The sequence below is a fragment of the Tachypleus tridentatus genome, chromosome 4 (genome assembly GCF_004210375.1).
Source record: "Tachypleus tridentatus isolate NWPU-2018 chromosome 4, ASM421037v1, whole genome shotgun sequence".
Taxonomy (NCBI): Eukaryota; Metazoa; Arthropoda; class Merostomata; order Xiphosura; family Limulidae; genus Tachypleus; species Tachypleus tridentatus.
In genome coordinates this window covers 39,599,873-39,618,827 of record NC_134828.1, presented here as the reverse complement: position 1 = coordinate 39,618,827, position 18,955 = coordinate 39,599,873, and the positions used below count along the sequence as shown (strand labels likewise).

Sequence of the window (18,955 nt, the reverse complement as noted above, 5' to 3'; positions counted from 1 at the left end):
TCCCTGTAATGTTACAACGATTTTATACACTAACCAATGAAAGGCTTTGGTCCGATATAAATTTAGTGTTTTCCAGCTACTAACCGGTAGAAAACAACGTGTCTGCTGGTAGGCCAGTGGTAACTTTACAGACTAACAACTAAAATTGTAGGTTTAACTGAAAGCTATCTCGAAGATTTTAGTAGTTATTCAACCTTTAATGATGCAGTTCATTACTAAAGATTTTCGAGGAGTGTGTGTGTGTGTTTTCTTACAGCAAAACCACATCGAGCTATATGCTGAGTCCACCGAGAAGAATCGATATTGTACTAAACCTTGTAAAATTATGCTTTCCACATAGTAATCTAATGCGCATATTAAAAAGTTTTATAGTAAACTAATAATGACGGTTTTAAGAAAACAATGAAATATAGTTACTAAAAATGCTTACTACTTATCTTTATTACTTCTTGTTTAGTAACACTGGTTTTTATTCTTATTCTAATTTCCGATTATAAGTACAACATTCACTTGTATGTAGCGGATGTTGAGAGCTATTTTCATTACAACTCTTGTACACTGTTACAGAGCTTATGAAATTACAAATTATTCGATTTGTTTGAATAATAATTTTTCATTCTTAGCCTACAAATCATATCGTTTACAACAGACGCCATCTGGACATAATCAATTCAACTAACATTTAACATCATCTAGAATTCTAGACGGATGTAACTCATTACGTTCATAAGTTGTATTTATGAAAATTTTGACGTCAAAATATTTCAATACCGAAGAATACAAAAGAAGGATATAAGTAAAAATTTAAATGAAAGTATAACATATCATTATAAAGGTTTCTTCTTTTCCAAATTGATAGTAATTTATTTCCTGATAAATCTTGAGTAATAGAACGCGCCACCTGCCGCCACTTCAAGAATGGTTGACACCGCTATCAGCTTCAATAATCCTCGTGCTGACGGTAAGTTACGTTCCAAAAAACTGGCTTCAAATGGTTTATTAGGAATAATCTAAAAATGAAATAAATAGTATTAGTAGAAGTAATCATTGTTAAAAAACGGACGATTAATTCAATGGGTGTTCATAAAATATTTTTCAAGATTTGTACAATAAAACAAAATTTTTAAGTTATAAAATGTTACTAAACTACAAAAGAAAAATTACAGGTATCCTATGTACGAGTTCTTTATGAAAAATTAAGTTTGATAATTAAACAATTTGTTTGTTTGTTTTGAATTTCGCAAAAAGCTACACGAGGGCTGTCTGCATTAACCATCTCGTTTAAAAATGTAAGACGAGAAGAAATGTAGTTCTTGGGCTATTCTTTTACCAACACATAGTAGGACTGATTATCACATGATAACGTCCTCACGAGCATATTTGGCGTGACGCGGATTTGAACCTACGACCCTCAAATTACGAGTCGCAAGCCCTAACCACCTGGCCATGCCAAACTACCTAAACAACTTAGTTCTTCCATATGATTAAGTAACTTACGCCAGGTATGATAAGCGACTGTTGGATAGAAACTTACGTCTGAAGGAGTTTCCTCTTGCCATATCAAGTGACTTGAAAGCAGTCCCATTGCGTTCAAAACTTCTCGTGCAGAACGTTCACCAGCTTCAATGGCCCCTTCCAAGTAACCCGACCAGTAGGTGGCAGTCTCTGTTCCAGAAAAATACATCCGTCCAATTGGCTCACGAAGCACCCTAAAAATAAAGACAGCATAGAAAGAAATATATTACATAAAAAACAACAACAGTATAAAACTAACATATATTCTGTGGTAATAATAATCATACAAAATAAAAAACACGTTATCATACATAAGAATCATAAAGATGTCAGCCACCATAAAATAAAGAAAACATCAAATCTTATAATGTAATCCAAAGAAAAAAACACAGAAAAATAAATGCGAAAAAAAACCTTGTAAAGTCACGAGTGGTAAATAACTGCATAGCAGAATTTAGATATCGTTGAAGATAGCCATTCTTTTCAATTATACATCAACTAGGGTAAGAATCTGTTTTGCAGAAACAAGTGAACAGTTTGAAATTATTAGAGGGCTAGTTCGTTATCTATTTATTTTTATTTGATAATATTTAAAGATATATCATTATATTTATATTTTTATATTCTTTTTATTTTCTTTGCAAATAATGAATTACAGGTGCCTAAAATATCTATAATTGTACATAAGCGTCATGTTTAATATTAAGAAGTTAAGATATTACTTTAGTGAAGTAAGTTGGTTCAGATGTTTGTTTGTATTTTTACACCATATTGTACAAGAAATGCTTTTCTCACTTCTACTCTTTAAGACCTTATGAATTTTCGCGGGCTATTTGCGCTAGTCGTCCCTAATTTAGCAGTGTGACACAAGAGGGAAGACAGCAAATCATCACCACCCATCGCTAACTCTTGGGCTACTTGTTTACCAACGAATATTGGGATTGATCGTTACATTATAAGCCTTCACGGCTGAAAGGGCGAGCATGTTTGGTGTGACGGAGATTGGAACCCGCGGAGTACGAGTCGAGCGCCCTAACCACCTGGCTATGCCGCGCCCGGTAGTTAGGAAGAAAGGAATTTACTATTTTTACTTTATTATATTTTAGTTTACCATTTTTGCTTTTCATTTATTTCCTTGTTTTCGATGTTCGCGCCAAGCCACACGAGGTTTCTATGTTCTTACTGTTTCTTATTTTGAACTGATATATTAAAAGGAAGACACCTACCTATTTCGTATATTTGTATCATGTTCAAGAACAAATTAAATAGGTATTACAGATATTTATTAATTAAGGTTATGAACTGACTGGACACCCGTTACTGGTAAATCCCTCTTGGTCCAGTATCTTCATTCATATGTCTCTTATTCATACTTACTGCAAAATAACCCCACTATCTGTGTAACGTACATTTAGTTAAAAGCACACCCACATATCTCTTGTATTTATATTTGGTGTAGACAAAAGTACGCAGCTTTTTCTTTGCGGTTATATCGAACAACTTTGCTTTCAAGTCATTCAAAGAAATCTCCAAATCTAGTCTAGATAAATAACTCACTTTATTAATCGGTTAAATAATTTTTAAAAGTATAACCCTGATATGCAAATCATTCTTTACATTGACAAGTATAGTTTTAAAATACTCATGTAAGATCTCCGTCATACCAAAGATGCTCGCCCTTTAAGCCGTAAGGGTGTTATAATGTGACGGTCAATCTCACTCTTCGTTGGTAAAAGAGTAGCCCAATAGTTGGCGGTGGGTGGTGATGACTAGCTGCCTTCCCTCTAATTTTACACTGCTAAATTAGGGATGACTAGCGCAGACAGCCTTCGTGTAGCTTTGTGAGACATTCAAGCCAAAGTTTAGGCAGTGTATTTAACGCTTATACTAATAAAAGGCCGAATATGTGTAACCACCATAGCTCCAGCAGGAAAGAATCTAGAAATCAGAAATTTAACACACATACTAAGTGAACCCTAAGAGTGTGCATCTGGGTATTATCACTTATCCACGTACGTGCGTGTTTCAACATCTTTATACGTGGCAAGCGAGCAAAACCCCTCATAGAAGAGAACATGTGACTGCAACAGCTCCAAGAGAAAATAGCTTAGAAACCTGAAATTTTGCACTCATACGAAGTGAACCCAGACGATGCGCATTTGGGTATTACTTATCTTATCCACGAAGGTGCACATCTTTTTAATGAGGCAAGCTAGCAAGAAACCACATACAAAAGAAGTGGTTCCTCATATAACAAATTCTAATACATAGAAAAGCCAGTGCGTTTTGGTAACGGTGTATGCCAACTATAGTTTTTATGTCATGTTGCTTAGCAACAAAAGTATATAGACTGTACTTTTATTATAAAATAAGCTCAGAATAAACACATTGACTTAATCGACTAAAATATATCAACCTAGTAACCCGAAAGAGCCAGGTACTTTGTCTAGTCTGAAATCTCTCCTCAGTGATGCATTCTCCTGAAGTTCAACTGATGTTCTGGGATCCCAAAGTTGTTTTCAGGTCACACATTTTGCTTTCAACGTTTATGACCTATTTTACAATTTTTGAAATCAAATTCAAGAAATAGCTAATAAACAATTTTCTTAATTAAATAACTTCAGTAACTATTTAATTTGACAAAATAGAGCATATTTTTTTTTACCTTCCGTAACATGTTAAGAAACCAGGAGGACATGTACCCGTATAACATCCACCCGAGTACTGTTCTCCCATCCAGTTAAATTCCTCATAATGAATAGGCTGAAAAATAATAATTTTTAAGAGTTAGTCTGACAAAGTGGAAACAAAAGCACAGTATATTTGATTATTATTCCACCACTATAACACAAATGATGATATAAAAACAATATATTTTACCGATTCAGTTCGTATTTTCATTAAAATAATTAGATATAGTATTTCTTTTACATCTTGTTCAATGTGTGTTGCTGCTGATGAAGGTTTTCGTTGAATACCATAACATTTCAGAACGGCTGTGTTATAAAGTGAAAACTTCAGGTGAAACACTATTTTTATCAATTATTTATGAGCCACAAAGTTTTATCGTATCAAATGTATTGCCTGCGGAATCATAACATTTAAAAATAATATATATATATATATGGTTGTATATATATGTATATATATATACATATAGAGTGAAACCTGTTTAAGCCGGAAACCGGATAAGACAGAAACGTGTACAAGCCGAAAATATCAATAATTTTGCAGCATTATCTTGAGATTTCTGTTATAAAAGGCCCTCTATATGGTGGAACCTGCGTAACGCGGACGGAAAACTATTTTTCACCAACTTCGTTTATTAACAAGTAGGATCAGAACTTGAGTAAGGCGGAAAAATGTTTTTGATTAAATATTAATTTCTTATTTAATTCTTTGTTTAAATATTAATAAATTCTCTGACATTTTGTTACAGTAAGTATTGGTTCAATATATTCTGTTCTTTTTTCCGCCGTCATTATTTTTGCAGTTAAATTAGATTCGTGATATGTAGAAATATATTTGTCATTTCAGTACAAAATTCTGCTTTTTAAATAATTCTCACGAGAAAAATAAATTCCTTATCTTCCCTAATTTTAAAATTTAGGAAAAATTTACCACGGTTAAAAGGTAAAAGCGAAAATCTGCGCTGTTTCAAAAATTTAAGGAAGAATCAACTTCCCGTGGAATGGAAAGCGAATAATAAAGCGTGGATGACAAGTTCTATATTCGAGGAATTTTTGAACAAATTAAACAAAAGAATGGAACAAGAAAATAGGAATATCCTACTTTTCCTAGATAATGCAACTTGTCACCCAAAATTTCAACTTTCAAATGTTCGTTTAGTCTTTTTACGTCCATGTACAACATCAGTTCAACAGCCACTAGATAATAGAATTATACAGTGTATAAAATTGAAATACAGAAATTTGATGCTTCAGCATATTATTACAAACATGGACGACTGTAAGAGAGCATCTGACTATTAAAATTGACGTTTTAGATCCAATTGCATTTTTAAGTCATTCAATCAAATGCGTAAAAGATGAATGCGTAATAAAGTGCTTTTGAAATTGTGGAAATGTTCTTAATAATGGCGGAGATTCTGGAGAAGTTGTTTGTTATGATGATTCTAGTGAAATCCAAACTCTGACTGAGAAGACTAATACAGATGATTCTGTGAACGCGGAAAGTTTGGTGAACATTGACAAGAATGTTTTAACAGAAACCGATGAAACTGATTTAAAATCTATAGTAGAATCACAAGAGTCAGATTCAGAAGATGAACAAAAGGAAAAAGATAGTGAGGAAATAGAAATTCCTACTTTATCGCAAGTGTTAAGTTATATTAACGCTATCAAATTGTATGAAAAAATGAAGCGGGAAAATGAACTTCATGAAAAGCCCGTAGAGTTGATGTTCTCTTTTAACCACATGAGAAAACCTATTAAAAAACGAAACAGTTGAAATTGGCCACTTTCTTCAAATAAATATGATTAAGATTTTGTGTACTTATGTATATTTTGAATGTTTATTTTTGTTCTTATTTTAATAAATATAGCATAAACAATATAATAACTTTATTCACAAATGTCTTACTTCCCTTGAGTCAAGCAAGTATAACGTTCCGCTCAAACATTATACATATAATTAAAGAAATGCATGTTCACTGTCTAAGCCAAAACAAACCTGCTTAAGCAGGAAATTTTACTCTGCCCTATACGATTCCGCCTTAGACAGGTTTTATTGTATATCTGCGTGTGATGTTTCACCACAGTAAGACCATCAGTAACTTGAATTATGTCTTTATTCACTGATACGATACGCGTTTCCAATAAGTAGAGGTTTCTGGTTATATAACTCCCTTCTTGTAAATATGTTTTAGTTTCCGTAATGTTCTTCTCTTTCGTAGCCACTGTTTGTTTTTCGCTCAAGTTCCTTCGAGAAATCAATGCTAGTCATTACTAGTTTAGAGATGATAGACTAGAGGAAAGGCATTTAGCTGATATCGTCAACTGTGGGGTTTTCCAAACGAAAAGTCATACCACAACACGTCCATGACTGAAAGTACGAGCATGTTGGTGATGGGATTCGAACTCGTGACTCCCAGATTATAAACAGAAAAAAACAGACAGGCACATAGGTACCGTACTTGGTATTCATCTCTATCTAAAGATCTAAACGTCTAATGGTATTTAGATATCGTATCTGGTATTCATTTCCGTCTTAAGATGTAAACGTCCGGTGGTAGTTAGATACCGTACCTGGTATTCATCTCCGTCTAAAGTCTTCACTCTTACAGTGTCTTCTTGATAACTAATAGAAACTGCTGGTTTGTTCAGAAGAACTCGATCTGATCTCAGAAAAACAACACATAAACATCGTATTTAATTAAAGCATTTGTATATTATCAAGTATGAAGAGTGAAATTCGAATCGAAAATATATTTTCTGACTTTGTTTCCTTTAAGATCCAAAGTCGTTGTCAAAAAGTAATTACAAAGGAGTAGCATACGAGTGTTGTAATGTTTCTTCCATTTTAAATACACATATATGCATACACAGCGTAACTAGCTGATATAAATTTCTAAAAGTTAAATTTACGGTTAATTAATGTTTTCAAAATATCTCTGCATCCTTTTCTCATAAAATATGTTTGTAATTTTATTTTTCTAAGGTGGGATTATACAGTAACTAATAATTGGTTAGTTATGTTACTCATGTGTAAGTTCCAACTAGCTTACCTCCCAAACGTTTAGCAATATTCTCACTAAATTGTTGAGTCCCACCAACGAATTTTCTCTCCTAGAGAAAAAATAATGTATCATCAAATCTATGTTTTACAGTTTACGGTAAATGTACATATGGTGAAATTTATTTACAAGTTCTTAATCTGTTTACACAACATAAAATTAGATGCGTAATGACCATCATGAATTACTTGTATTTAACATACTTGGCCACCGTTTGTTGTTGATGCAATCCTGTTTATGCCTCCGCATTGTTTGACGTACCATGAAAACCACAAGAGTGATGATTCGTAAGGTTCGGTTGCTACTATGACTCTATATTAGGGTGCGTCAAAAAACCAAAAGTTGTGACACTCAGTTGCTCGCTTATAATTTGATTCCATTCAATGAAAAAAATATGCCAGCGTAAAAATCAATCCAATACATTAATGTTTAGGGGTTGCGCAATGCGCACAAAATAACAACGTGCTTCCGGAACCAAACAAAGAGTTGGCATTATTGAAAGGATAGCTTCGGCTTTAGACAGAACCCAGATCAGTGACCGAAAAGCCGCGCAAATTTTGCTTCCTTTTGTAGCTCATATTGGACATAATATCGAGGATCTTGCCATTAGCCCAAGTTCCATAAGGAGGAAACGAATTACTAACCGTACTCTTCTAGCAGCTGAATTGAAGGAAATTTTTTTCCAAACGTTCCTTTGACATTACATTGGGATGGTAAGCTGATGCCTGACTTGGTTGGCAGAGAGAAGATCGAACGTTTGGTAATTTTAGTTTCAGGTGAAGGTGTAGAGAAGATTCTTTCAGTGCCCAAGATTGATAGTGGGGATGCAAATTCAGTAGCTTCTGAGATCGGATCAGTTTTAGTAGAATGGAATGTAAAAGACAGAATTAAATCGCTTTGCTTTGACACCACGGCGACCAATACAGGATCCAAATCTGGCGTCTGTCTGAGGATTGAAATGTTACTTGAACGTCAGCTCTTGCACCTTGCCTGTAGACATCACATTTTGGAGATTCTTCTGAGCGCTGTATTCTCTACTATCGTGATAGAGACATCAAAAATTCCAGATATTACTTTGTTTTTAAACTTTAGAGATTGTTGGCCAAAAATTAATAAAACTAAGTACATAACAGCAGTAGAAGCAATGCCACTCCGAATACAGCCTTGGAAGGATGATATTATTTAATTTTGTCAGAATCTCCTTCAATCTCATCAACCACGGGACGATTATAAAGAGCTCTTGGAATTAACTGTCATTTTTCTTGGATCTCTTCTGCACGGACGTTCTTCAGTTTCTTTCCGTACTTCTGGTGCTGTACATCGTGCACGATGGATGGCTCGAGCAATATATTCTCTAAAAATTTGGATGTTCCAAGAGGAGTTTAGTAGACTGCAACCACGGCCTGCTTCATCTCGTGTTTCATTTGACGCACATTTCTGCAGCAAACTTGCGATTTGTGTGTCTTTATAACTAAACATTACTTGCTCTCATGGTTTACAGCTAAGGATGCTTCCGTGGCAGCTCGAAGGGACCTTACACTACTCAAGGAACTTGCATTGCATGAAAATCATATGAGTAAGGAAGTTGGTACAAAGGCAATGAATCGGTATTTATGGTATTTATCTGAGGTTGCAGTTGGGCTTGCGCTCTTTGATGACGGTGTAACGAATAGCGACAAACTCAAGATGGTCTCAAATATGAATACCGTGAAAGGATCTCCTAGGCCAACTCCACGTTTAACAGTTGATGCTGCAAGAAATGCTGTTTCCAGAAAACTTCCAGATTTTTTTACCTCGGCAACGAAGAAAATTTTCTACCATCTGGATATTAGTAGCGCATTTTTTATCATTACCACCGAAAGAGTGGAGCGCCTCCAAAGAGTACAAACAAGGAAAGGACAGAGTAAAGAAACTTTTTGTGACAAATGACGCAGCTGAAAGAGGAGTAGCTTTAATTCAACAGTTTACGGCAAAGGGCAGCACCAAGAACGAAGATCAATTTCAGTATATGATTCAGGTGGCAGAAGAACATCGGCGAACATAATGCGAAGGGGGCAGGCAAGATAAAACTTCAATGAAATAAATTTTTCTTTCAAGTTTTTATGTTTTTGCTAATTGTATAATCAATAAATATTAAATAATTTCTTTAAATAATTTAATTACCATTAACAATGTAATGTAGGGTAAATTTAAGGAAAATAGTGAACTTTGCGAGGGATGCGCGACCCCTAAATACTTCGCGATTGAAATGAAACTTTGTCTGTGTTCTTTTCTCATGCAGTGGCACAACTGAGCAAAAAAATTGGGACATTTTAATTTTTATCCTTTACTTGCTGACGCACCCTAATGTCCAGTGTATCAGCAAGTACATCCATTCTTGACTCAGGCTTGCCACCCCACAGAAAGACGAAGACATGGCGCTCAATAGCCCGTACAGTGCAGTCATATATAGGAGGAATAGCTCCAAGGTACAAGACCAAGGGAAGTGTCTACATAGCCCCAAGGTACAAGACCAAGGGAAGTGTCTACCTCCTCATCATCTACGCCCTGCCAACAATGTTAGCAGGGCAGAAGCGGTAATCATGCACTGCCGAACCAACACGCTGCACCACCTCCCCCCAAAGCAACCTCTAGGGCACACGAGAAAACGAACCCCAAACAAATGACTGGGGATGAAGTCCAGTCCAGTTCAAACGAGGAGTTGGTAGCCAAGGCTCATTTGCCCACCCACTGAGCCGGGGACTTGGCATGGTTGAGCTGGGAAGCAATGGTCTGAGAATAACAGTGGACAATGGCCAGCGCCGAACCTAACGATGTCGAGTTCTCAAAGAACAGATTCACATCGTCTGCATGAGAAACATAAAATCATAAACAAATAAGAATAAATAAAATCTATAAAATAAATAAATGTAAATAAAAAGTTTAATGTTTTAGTATTTATTGACGTGTAACATTGTGGTAAAGCCTAAAGCAAATAGATAATACTGGTTTTCTCGGGGGGTTACCCCAAAGGGATTCATTATTAATTTATTCCTTTGTTTGCAAAACTGCAAAATTTTATAGAATACTTATCAGCTTGATTATGACAACATCAAAGTTTTTTTTTTTCTATCACACACCATTTAAATTCTCAAGAATGTCTCTTGGAAAAGAGACAATTAGTTTGTCAAAGAGAAATAAACTCGCTCAGTATAAGTCTATGTGAAGTATATTTGATCGTCTTTAATACACGCTAAAAGTTACTTACGCAAAATACTCTAAACAATCTTGTTTCTTCTAACTGATGTTGCAGTAACTTGTCTTAACTGAAATATGAAGTATTCTCTTGATATCAAGTGTGCAGTCCTTCATATAATAAAAGCTACATGCATAAAAGGATGTTTTTGCTTGCTTTTATCCAGACATTATGCAAATCTTGCGACTTGTTGTTTCATTGGAGACTTATACTGAGCTAGTTTATTTCTCTTTCATACTCATGATCTAAAATAAATACAAATGCACTTAAGAGTCAAACACATATACTCTATCATGCTGATTGAGTTCAGATTGTTATTTTCTTACAGCATTGCGTGAACTATCTAAGAAATCTGAAGAGTAATTAATAATATATTATCCGTTTTGTATTAGCAATCTTATTAATTAGTTTAATCGTGGGCACACAATAATTTTGTACATATTTTAAATAGTTTAATACCATGTATTCCAAAAAAGAAATAGATCCCAGTGGTATCCATTAAGGGGTTAAATATCGAAGAGAAAATTGATAATCAAACTCTCCTTGGTGTCTCATAGGTAAGTCTGGAGCTTATAATACTGAAACTTTGAGTGGACACAAGATTAAGATAGAAAGATCATTATGTTACTTTATACTCAAAACAAATTTCCAACGATAACTTTGGCCTTTCTTTTTAAGATATGTTTAGTATGATTAAAAATATTTTGAACAACAACTATTGATCATTTACCAGAATCTTTTGATGAACTTTTCTAATATCATTAAAATCTGTTTGAACAGTGATAAACATCACAGTACAAACTCACGTGAGGAAAAACACTTTCTAATACTCGAAAACGATGTTATTTAATGTAGGAGAAAATACTACAAAACTAAGAAAATACTACAAACTATAATTTGAAACTTTAGTAGAAGTGTGTTAAAATAATTCAGCAGTTATGCACCTGAATCCTATTTAATAATAATATTTTGTTTGTGTTAAAATAACTGGCTCCTAGAAATGCTCACAAAAAGTTATTGTTATACAGTATCAGTGAAAAACACTTTAATTACAGAAACTTTGGTTTCTTTGGTATGTAATTTATTTAAGTAAATTAAAGATTTGACGCATCCTTTCTTAGAAATCGTAGGTAACGACATAAAGTAGAATTAATAAAAAGTAAATGTCGTTTAATAAAATAGATATTAAAGTCTGTTGTATTTTCATCATTCCTGAAGAGAATGTAAAATCGAAACTACTGTTTTACTTCCAAAGCATCTTATGCCTATTTTGTAACAAGTTTTCAAGTAAACTTCAGGACTTTCAGAATACCATTGAAGGCATGCTTTCGTTGTTACCGCTGACCTAATGAATAATGTACCTAACACACTCAACAAGTTACATCTACGCCAGTTATCGTAACTTGAAGGAAGGAAGAAAAAACAATTTCTAGGGAACATACTATAACCACACAACTTGATTTTATAACATATATGGTTATAAAACAGGAGGAGTAATCAGGATGATCCAGACCACGTGATAGATATGACATCAAACTAATTTTCTTTTTCTCGCAGTATCAAAAAAGCTAAAATTATCGTGAAATTCAGTTTTGTCTTCACAAGGACTGGAAAATTGCAAAATTGCAGGAACTCGAAAGAAACCTGCATAAACAAAAGAGAGAGGGTTCTGATAATTCCTGTTGTGCAAAGTATGAGTTACTAAAAACAACGATGTATATTCTATTGTAAATCAATACAGCAGATTTGGAGAAATCTGGATTTAGTTTAACCATCACATATAGATTGCTGTGAGAGTTAGAACTGAGTAATTCCAGCATAATTCCAATACCAAAAAATATTATTTTTGACCTTTCAAACGAATAGTTTTCACTTGCTACTTTGTGTAGTCCTGTTTTCGATATTCTTCTTTATCAGAACTTTCTTAACATTCAGTTTACTTAGTCCAGACAAGCTAGAATATGATAGAAAAACCAAATTTTGTTAATCATATTTGTAATTATAAACAATGTAACTTAACGAATGTAATTTACTATTTAAGAAAGAGAACATGATACAAACGACTGAGTGCTAACTCTACCAAACTATCCCCTGTAATACCAAATTGTTTGGATGGTGTTCAGTACCGCTGATGTTCTTCACTTGCAATATATTTATAATTATAACTATTAAAATACTTAAAATAAAAATATTTCAAACAAACATTTACACAAGAAAATTTAAACTACAAAAGTGATAATTAAACAACTGAGTACTTATTGCAAATACGAGCTACTGTAAAACGAGGAAAACTACAGTTTCTGTTAGCTATTAAATAATAGTTATTTTACTTATTTAGTTATAATACAAATGCTTACAAGTCATTAGATTTTTTTTTGTAGAAAAGGAGGTATGTCTTCGACATACATAAAAGTAGATATGTAAAAATGTAATACCATATTACAAGTGAAAACTCAATTGATGACTTTCCAACATTATATTGAACTGCCTGTCATAATTTATTTTTCACAGTAGCTACATGTGGTTCTAAATATTTTAGAACACAATAATTTATAATGAAATAATAATAAAGAAATCCTATCAAATAATTGTAAAGCAAGAGCTTAATAATCTTACATTGAATTGTGTTTAATATTCTGGTAAAGTCTAAAGAAAATAGATAATATTTCTCTCCATGATTTTCTGGGTAACATTACACAATGAAAGTTAATACGTGAAACAGTTTTCGAATTGTAATCTGAAATATTGTTTTTCATCAAAATTGCAGTTTATCAATTAATAAAAGTTAAATGTAGAAAACTATGTTTTCGCTTGTTTTCGTGCAGACCTTACGGAAATATAGCGATTAGTTCGTTTGTTGGAAAAGATAAAGCGATTGTCATTTGAGATGTGGATATTCATCTGACAATAGGATTATAAATTATTGAATTACACATTTCTATAGTACCTTGTGTACCTTGCTATTAGCATTATAAGTTCGCAATTATTCAGATATTGTAAAATTTGTAATAAATTTCCATATTTTATCAGTAATGTTGAAATAGTGATACAAACATTAATAGTTAATATATTTAAAAATAAACTTTAAATAAAGTATGTAACCATTCTGTAACAAATATAAGAATGTATTAAATAAATATAAAGAAATAAAAATTAAGGAAATTATTCGTAAACTTTCTAATAATTATTTTTAGTTGTGAATAAGGTCATTTAACAACTTGGCACTACTTGATGCGGAAGTACACCTTGCTACATATAATGGCTTGTTTGGAGCATCCAAGTCACAATAAACGTAATAAATAGGTGGTGGTTTCGAACTATACTGGCTTGTTTGGATAACTGGGAGTTATGGTGGATATGATATTGAGTAGTGTTTCATCCTGCAGTAGTGCCCTGGATTTTTGTCGTTATGTTAATCTGTGCCCTATACTGGAGTGTGTGTGTCTTTAACAGTGTGCTGCATCGTGTACACTTTTGTCCGTGTACCTTGTTCAAGTGTTTTTTATCTTGTGTAGTTTGGGTGTTTTTTGTGCGGGCCTCTTTCTGGTAGGTCGGTATGGCCACGGTCCATCCGCTTCGTGATGTCCACGGCCTCGCTATCCTCGGCCGTAATAGACGCCGTAAATACTGTCTTGGCGGGTTGCCACACAGAATGCCTCCAACATTTTGGAAATGGGCGTTATGTGGCGACGCTGGCGTCGTTAACACACGCCAGGTTCCTGCTGGCCAAAGGAGACTTTCACTTTAAAACATTAAATGGATGACTCTCCACTTGGCTCCTTTCGAGCTGACTCACGACGCCGTGAAGGACGCGTTATCGGCGTATATGTCAGATGGCAACATAGAATATGAGATCAACCATACTCGCCCGGGAGTGTGTTCAGGAAACTGACGAGTACGTATAGACATGAAAAAGCCGGTTCCAAACTTTATTACTATCCAAAGGTAACGGGTAATGTGTAATTACCCGGGCATGCAGCGGCTGTGTCGCTGCTATGGCCTCTAAATCTAATTACTTAGCGACTGCCAGACCCCACGGTGCGGCAAGTTTCTGGCATATGGACACACAGATAGTGACTGTGATATAAAATGTTATATCTGTAATGGTGGTCACACGTTCTCGCGTTGTGCGATGCGTGTGGCAACATATGACGTGGTGGTTGCGGGGCAGCCGCGTGTTCAGAAGGGAGATAGGCAGAGCCCGTAAATCGGGAGGGAGGGTCTGTTCCGCCCAAGTTGAGGGTGCTTCGGCACTGAGGAAGTGGGGAACGCTCTGCGAGCCGTTCAGGGGGTAGAGTCTCTGAGAAGGCTTCAGACCATACTGACGGCCCCATTTTGGTTGGAACTTCTGAGGGGGCTCTGGCCAACCTGTGTGACCTTATGGTGTCCCCCATTTCTGTGGAGGCTCTAGCCTCTGTGACTTGTGGTAAGGAGGTTGGGGCTGCGTTGGCACCCACTCTCTTATTGCCCCAGTATGTGTCGGGGTTGAATCCTCTGAGGAGGATCAAGCCCCCTCTGTTTGGGGTGGGTCAGCCACGGGAGATGGTGCCCCCGAGGTGGCCCAGGTTTCCTTCGCTGGCGGAAATGTGGCTGGGGGTTCTGAGGGACCACTGCCTAGGTTTTTGATGTTGTTTAGTCTGGATATCTGACTTTAGTCTGGATATCTCGGTTGTGCTCGTCCCCAACTCTTCCGTACAGACGATGCAGTAGCGTAACTGATTCCCCCCTCTGGACTAGCTGATGAGTGTCTCGTGCGTGATGTTGAACATTCGCGGGATGCGTAACGTTGCCAAGTAATACCTCGCATTTTTCCTCTTCAACCACTTTGTGTTTGACGCTATCTTCCTGCGGGAGACTCATTTTATCTTTCAGAAGGACCATTTTTCGTATTCTTCACACTATACAGTCCGTGCCTTCTGGTCGTTGGGCACGACACGTGCGCGTGGTGTGGGGATCCTTTTTCACCCTCATTTTAATGGCACCATCCTCATGTCACATAGTGATGCTGAGGGGCAGGTAGTGTGCATTAATCTGTTCGCTCTTGATTAACGGATATTTGACGTCTTCATTTTCCATGTTGCAGGAAGTCCGTCAGGGTTGTCCGTTGTCCCCTTCGCTTTATGCGTTGGTGATCGAGTGCTTGCTCTCTTATCTGTATCACTCGGTTTCGGAGTGTGGCCTCCAATTGCCGGGGGATATGAGTGTGAAGTATGTTTCTCAAGCAGATTATGTGAATGTGTTCATTGAGAACTCGACGTCGTTAGGTTCGGCGCTGGCCATTGTCCACTGTTACTCTCAGACCATTGCTTTCCAGCACAACCATGCTCGGTTGGTGGGCAAATGAGCCTTGGCTCCCGACTCCTCGTTTGAACTGGATTGGTTTTCATCCCCAGTCATTTGTTTGGGGTTCGTTTTCTCGCGTGCCCTAGAGGTTGCTTTGGGGGAGGTGGTGCAGCGTGTTGGTTCGGCAGTGCACTATTACCGCTTCTGCCCTGCTAACTTTGTTGGCAGGGCGTAGATGATGAGGAGGTAGACACTTCCCTTGGTCTTGTACCTTGGGGCTATGTAGACACTTCCCTTGGTCTTGTACCTTGGGGCTATGTAGACACTTCCCTTGGTCTTGTATCTTGGGGCTATTCATCCTATATATGACTGCACTGTACGGGCTATTGAGCGCCATGTCTTCGTCTTCCTGTGGGGTGGCAAGCCTGAGGCAAGAATGGGTGTACTTGCTGATACACTGGACGTTGGAGAACTTATTGTGTCCGTTATCAGACTGATCTTGTGTTCACAGAGCTACACAAAGGGCTATCTGTAGCCCTTTAACCACGGGTATAGAAATACTGTTTCTAGTAGCAAACATTTGCAGACACACCCCTGTGCCACAAGAGGCGTTTATTAGTTACATTTTTTACTCTTTATTACATTACTTGCAAGACGTTGAACAATAAGATGTAACGTTGTAATTCATATGTGGTATTCCATGCTACCATTTTCTCTTTAAATAATGAGTGAAGAACAACGTATGAATTTAAGTAAAATGTACTGAAATGTCAGTAAACTTTCATGTATCCAATTTCTGTTTTCTTTTTACCTGTAGTAACCTTTCTAACATTTTTCTGAAATTTTTATAAACAGTAATTATGTTTATACTTAACACTTCCAATCAGTCTGAATTCTTAAAATGATTTTCAAAAGATTTCTATTTTCCCGAATCACATTTTCAAAAACATTTTACCTCTAGGTAAATAAATATTAAAAAAATAGCACTAAGTTGAGGTTGAAATTTGAACAATGGCTAATATGTTTATAGGTCATTGAGAATTGGAAAGATATTAGAAGATTACAAGTTGGCAAATATTTGAAGAAAGTGATAAACATTGTCCAGACAACTATAGGACAGATAGTATTACACCAGAATGTTGAAGAATGTGGAAAGGTTTTGGAGAGTGTGATTAATGATGCTGAGTCACTTAAAGCAGTTCGATGTCATAAAGTCAGCACGTTTTAACTAATGAAAACTCTTCTTTAAGGCTTATTCATACATTGTTTGACAATGAAACTGTGTATTTCCTTTACTTGACTGATAGAAAGGGTTTAGTGAAGTGTTTTATAAAAACTTGTTTATAATAAATCTGTAGGTTTGGGGAAAAGTTAAGGAATTTAATAAAGAAAATTTGGTTTAAGAGTAAAAATGCAAAGAATTCTAATAAATGGAGTTATGTTTGACTGGATCAAAGTTACAACAAGTAATGTGCCTCAAAGCTTTGATCTGCTTTCTTTGTGTTATACAAATGATGTTGACTGTGGAATATCAACGAAACTGTGTTGTTTGAATATGACGTTAAGATATTTTTGGTAGCAATCCTTATATCAAGGATTCTGCAGACTTAGAAATGTCCTGAGACAATGCATGGCAAATGATATGTTTAAGTTTTTGCAACTCAAATTACTGTTTCGACTTGAAGTGATATACTAACGTTAAAATGTTGTTGTAAAAACAATTTTGGTATTTTGATCGAAAAATCACTGAAGTCACCTGAACAATGAATGAAACTAGTAATTAGACTAATAGAACTTTGGCTAGCATCCATAGATCTATTAAATATGATATATGGATATTATTGTTTTACTGTATAGATCACTTGTAAGGCCTTATTGAGAGTAATATGTACAATTTTGGGTTCTCTTCCTAAAGAAAGATACTGAGTTGTTGGATAAGAGTTAAACAAAAACAAATAAGATGATACCTGGAATGGTTGGAACCTACTAGGATGAGAGATTAAAATTTTTAAATGAGCTTCTTGTTCCTTTGCTTATATTTACTTAGTTCCTTTGACTTTGAAATTGATATATAATTTGAGGAATATATTGCACACCTTCTGATGATATTTCCCATATATCATTAGCTTATTCCCTCAACATGTGGTATTTCTATTCTCAAGGTTGTGTATATCTTGTGTGTATTATTAATTCTGACTTTGAAGTTCATGTGTCATGCTGTGTTGTAACTTACAAAGTGTATTATTCTTCTCGTGAGACATCATTTTTTATTTACTAGATGAATGACATATGACACATTTTTGGGAAATTACATTATAAAATTAAAACATTTAAAATAAAATAAAACTGGTAATCTTGAAATAATATCTCAACTCATTCGGTGATGAGATTATTATGATATGATGATTAAAAATATCGGCTCACAATCTGCAAGTCGCGTGATCGAAAAATGGCGTCGAACGTTTGATGGAGCAGTAAGAATAAGAATAAAACAGATTCTTATTTCCAATTTCGCTGGTAACAGAATAGCCCAAGATTTTGCGATAAATACTGTTGGCCGGTTACTCTCCAAATAAACGATAGTTCAAAATAGAGACGCCAAAGAACAACCTGATAATCTTCATAGACAAATATGAAATTAAAAAAATTAAAAATACAAAAACTTCCATCTCGAAGGTCATGAAGAGAACAAATGGTTGATTTGCTAAGCAGTGTACATCGAGATATACATTCGCAATCGACAAATCGCTGATGTAAAAATGTGTAGCAAAGTCCTTTATCTCTTCCGCCACAGTATTTTATATTGAGACCTTTTTGATGTTGTAGTTTTATGAAACCAATCTTTTTAAACCATTGAAGTGCAGTAATTTCACAGAAGTGTTTCAAATAAGCAGATGAGGTTTTGTACGTTCATAGAAGTATTTTATTTAAATCGTTTAGGTGTATTACGTTTATAGAACTTTTCTAGTTACACGGTTGAGATGTAATTTTTTGATATAACTGTTCTGTTTAACAGTTTAAAATGTACTACTTTTGAAGAACTCTTCTTTTTCATTTATTCAGGTGTTGTACTTTATAAGAAATGTTTCAAATGTATTTTTATAAATTTTTATAAATGTATTTTTATGGAATTTTTCTATCTAAATATTTTAGGTTTTTCACTTTTA

The 18,955-nt window shown here is 35.1% G+C and overlaps 1 protein-coding gene and 1 long non-coding RNA gene across 2 annotated transcripts; both read right to left on the bottom strand.

Annotated features, from left to right (window-relative positions):
• Positions 1-435: 435 nt before the first annotated feature.
• Positions 436-4,344, bottom strand: LOC143248313 (amine oxidase [flavin-containing] B-like). Its single transcript, XM_076496697.1, has 3 exons — positions 4,181-4,344; positions 1,535-1,709; positions 436-1,010 (listed from the first exon to the last, which is right to left on the bottom strand). Exons 1-3 carry the CDS (start codon positions 4,249-4,251, stop codon positions 864-866), a joined length of 393 nt encoding a protein of 130 aa, XP_076352812.1. The 5' UTR covers positions 4,252-4,344; the 3' UTR covers positions 436-863.
• A 2,334-nt stretch (positions 4,345-6,678) lies between these two features.
• Positions 6,679-7,582, bottom strand: LOC143248312 (uncharacterized). Its single transcript, XR_013026895.1, has 3 exons — positions 7,474-7,582; positions 7,262-7,322; positions 6,679-6,871 (listed from the first exon to the last, which is right to left on the bottom strand). It is a non-coding gene; the product is annotated as an uncharacterized LOC143248312 (long non-coding RNA).
• Between the last annotated feature and the right edge of the window lie 11,373 nt (positions 7,583-18,955).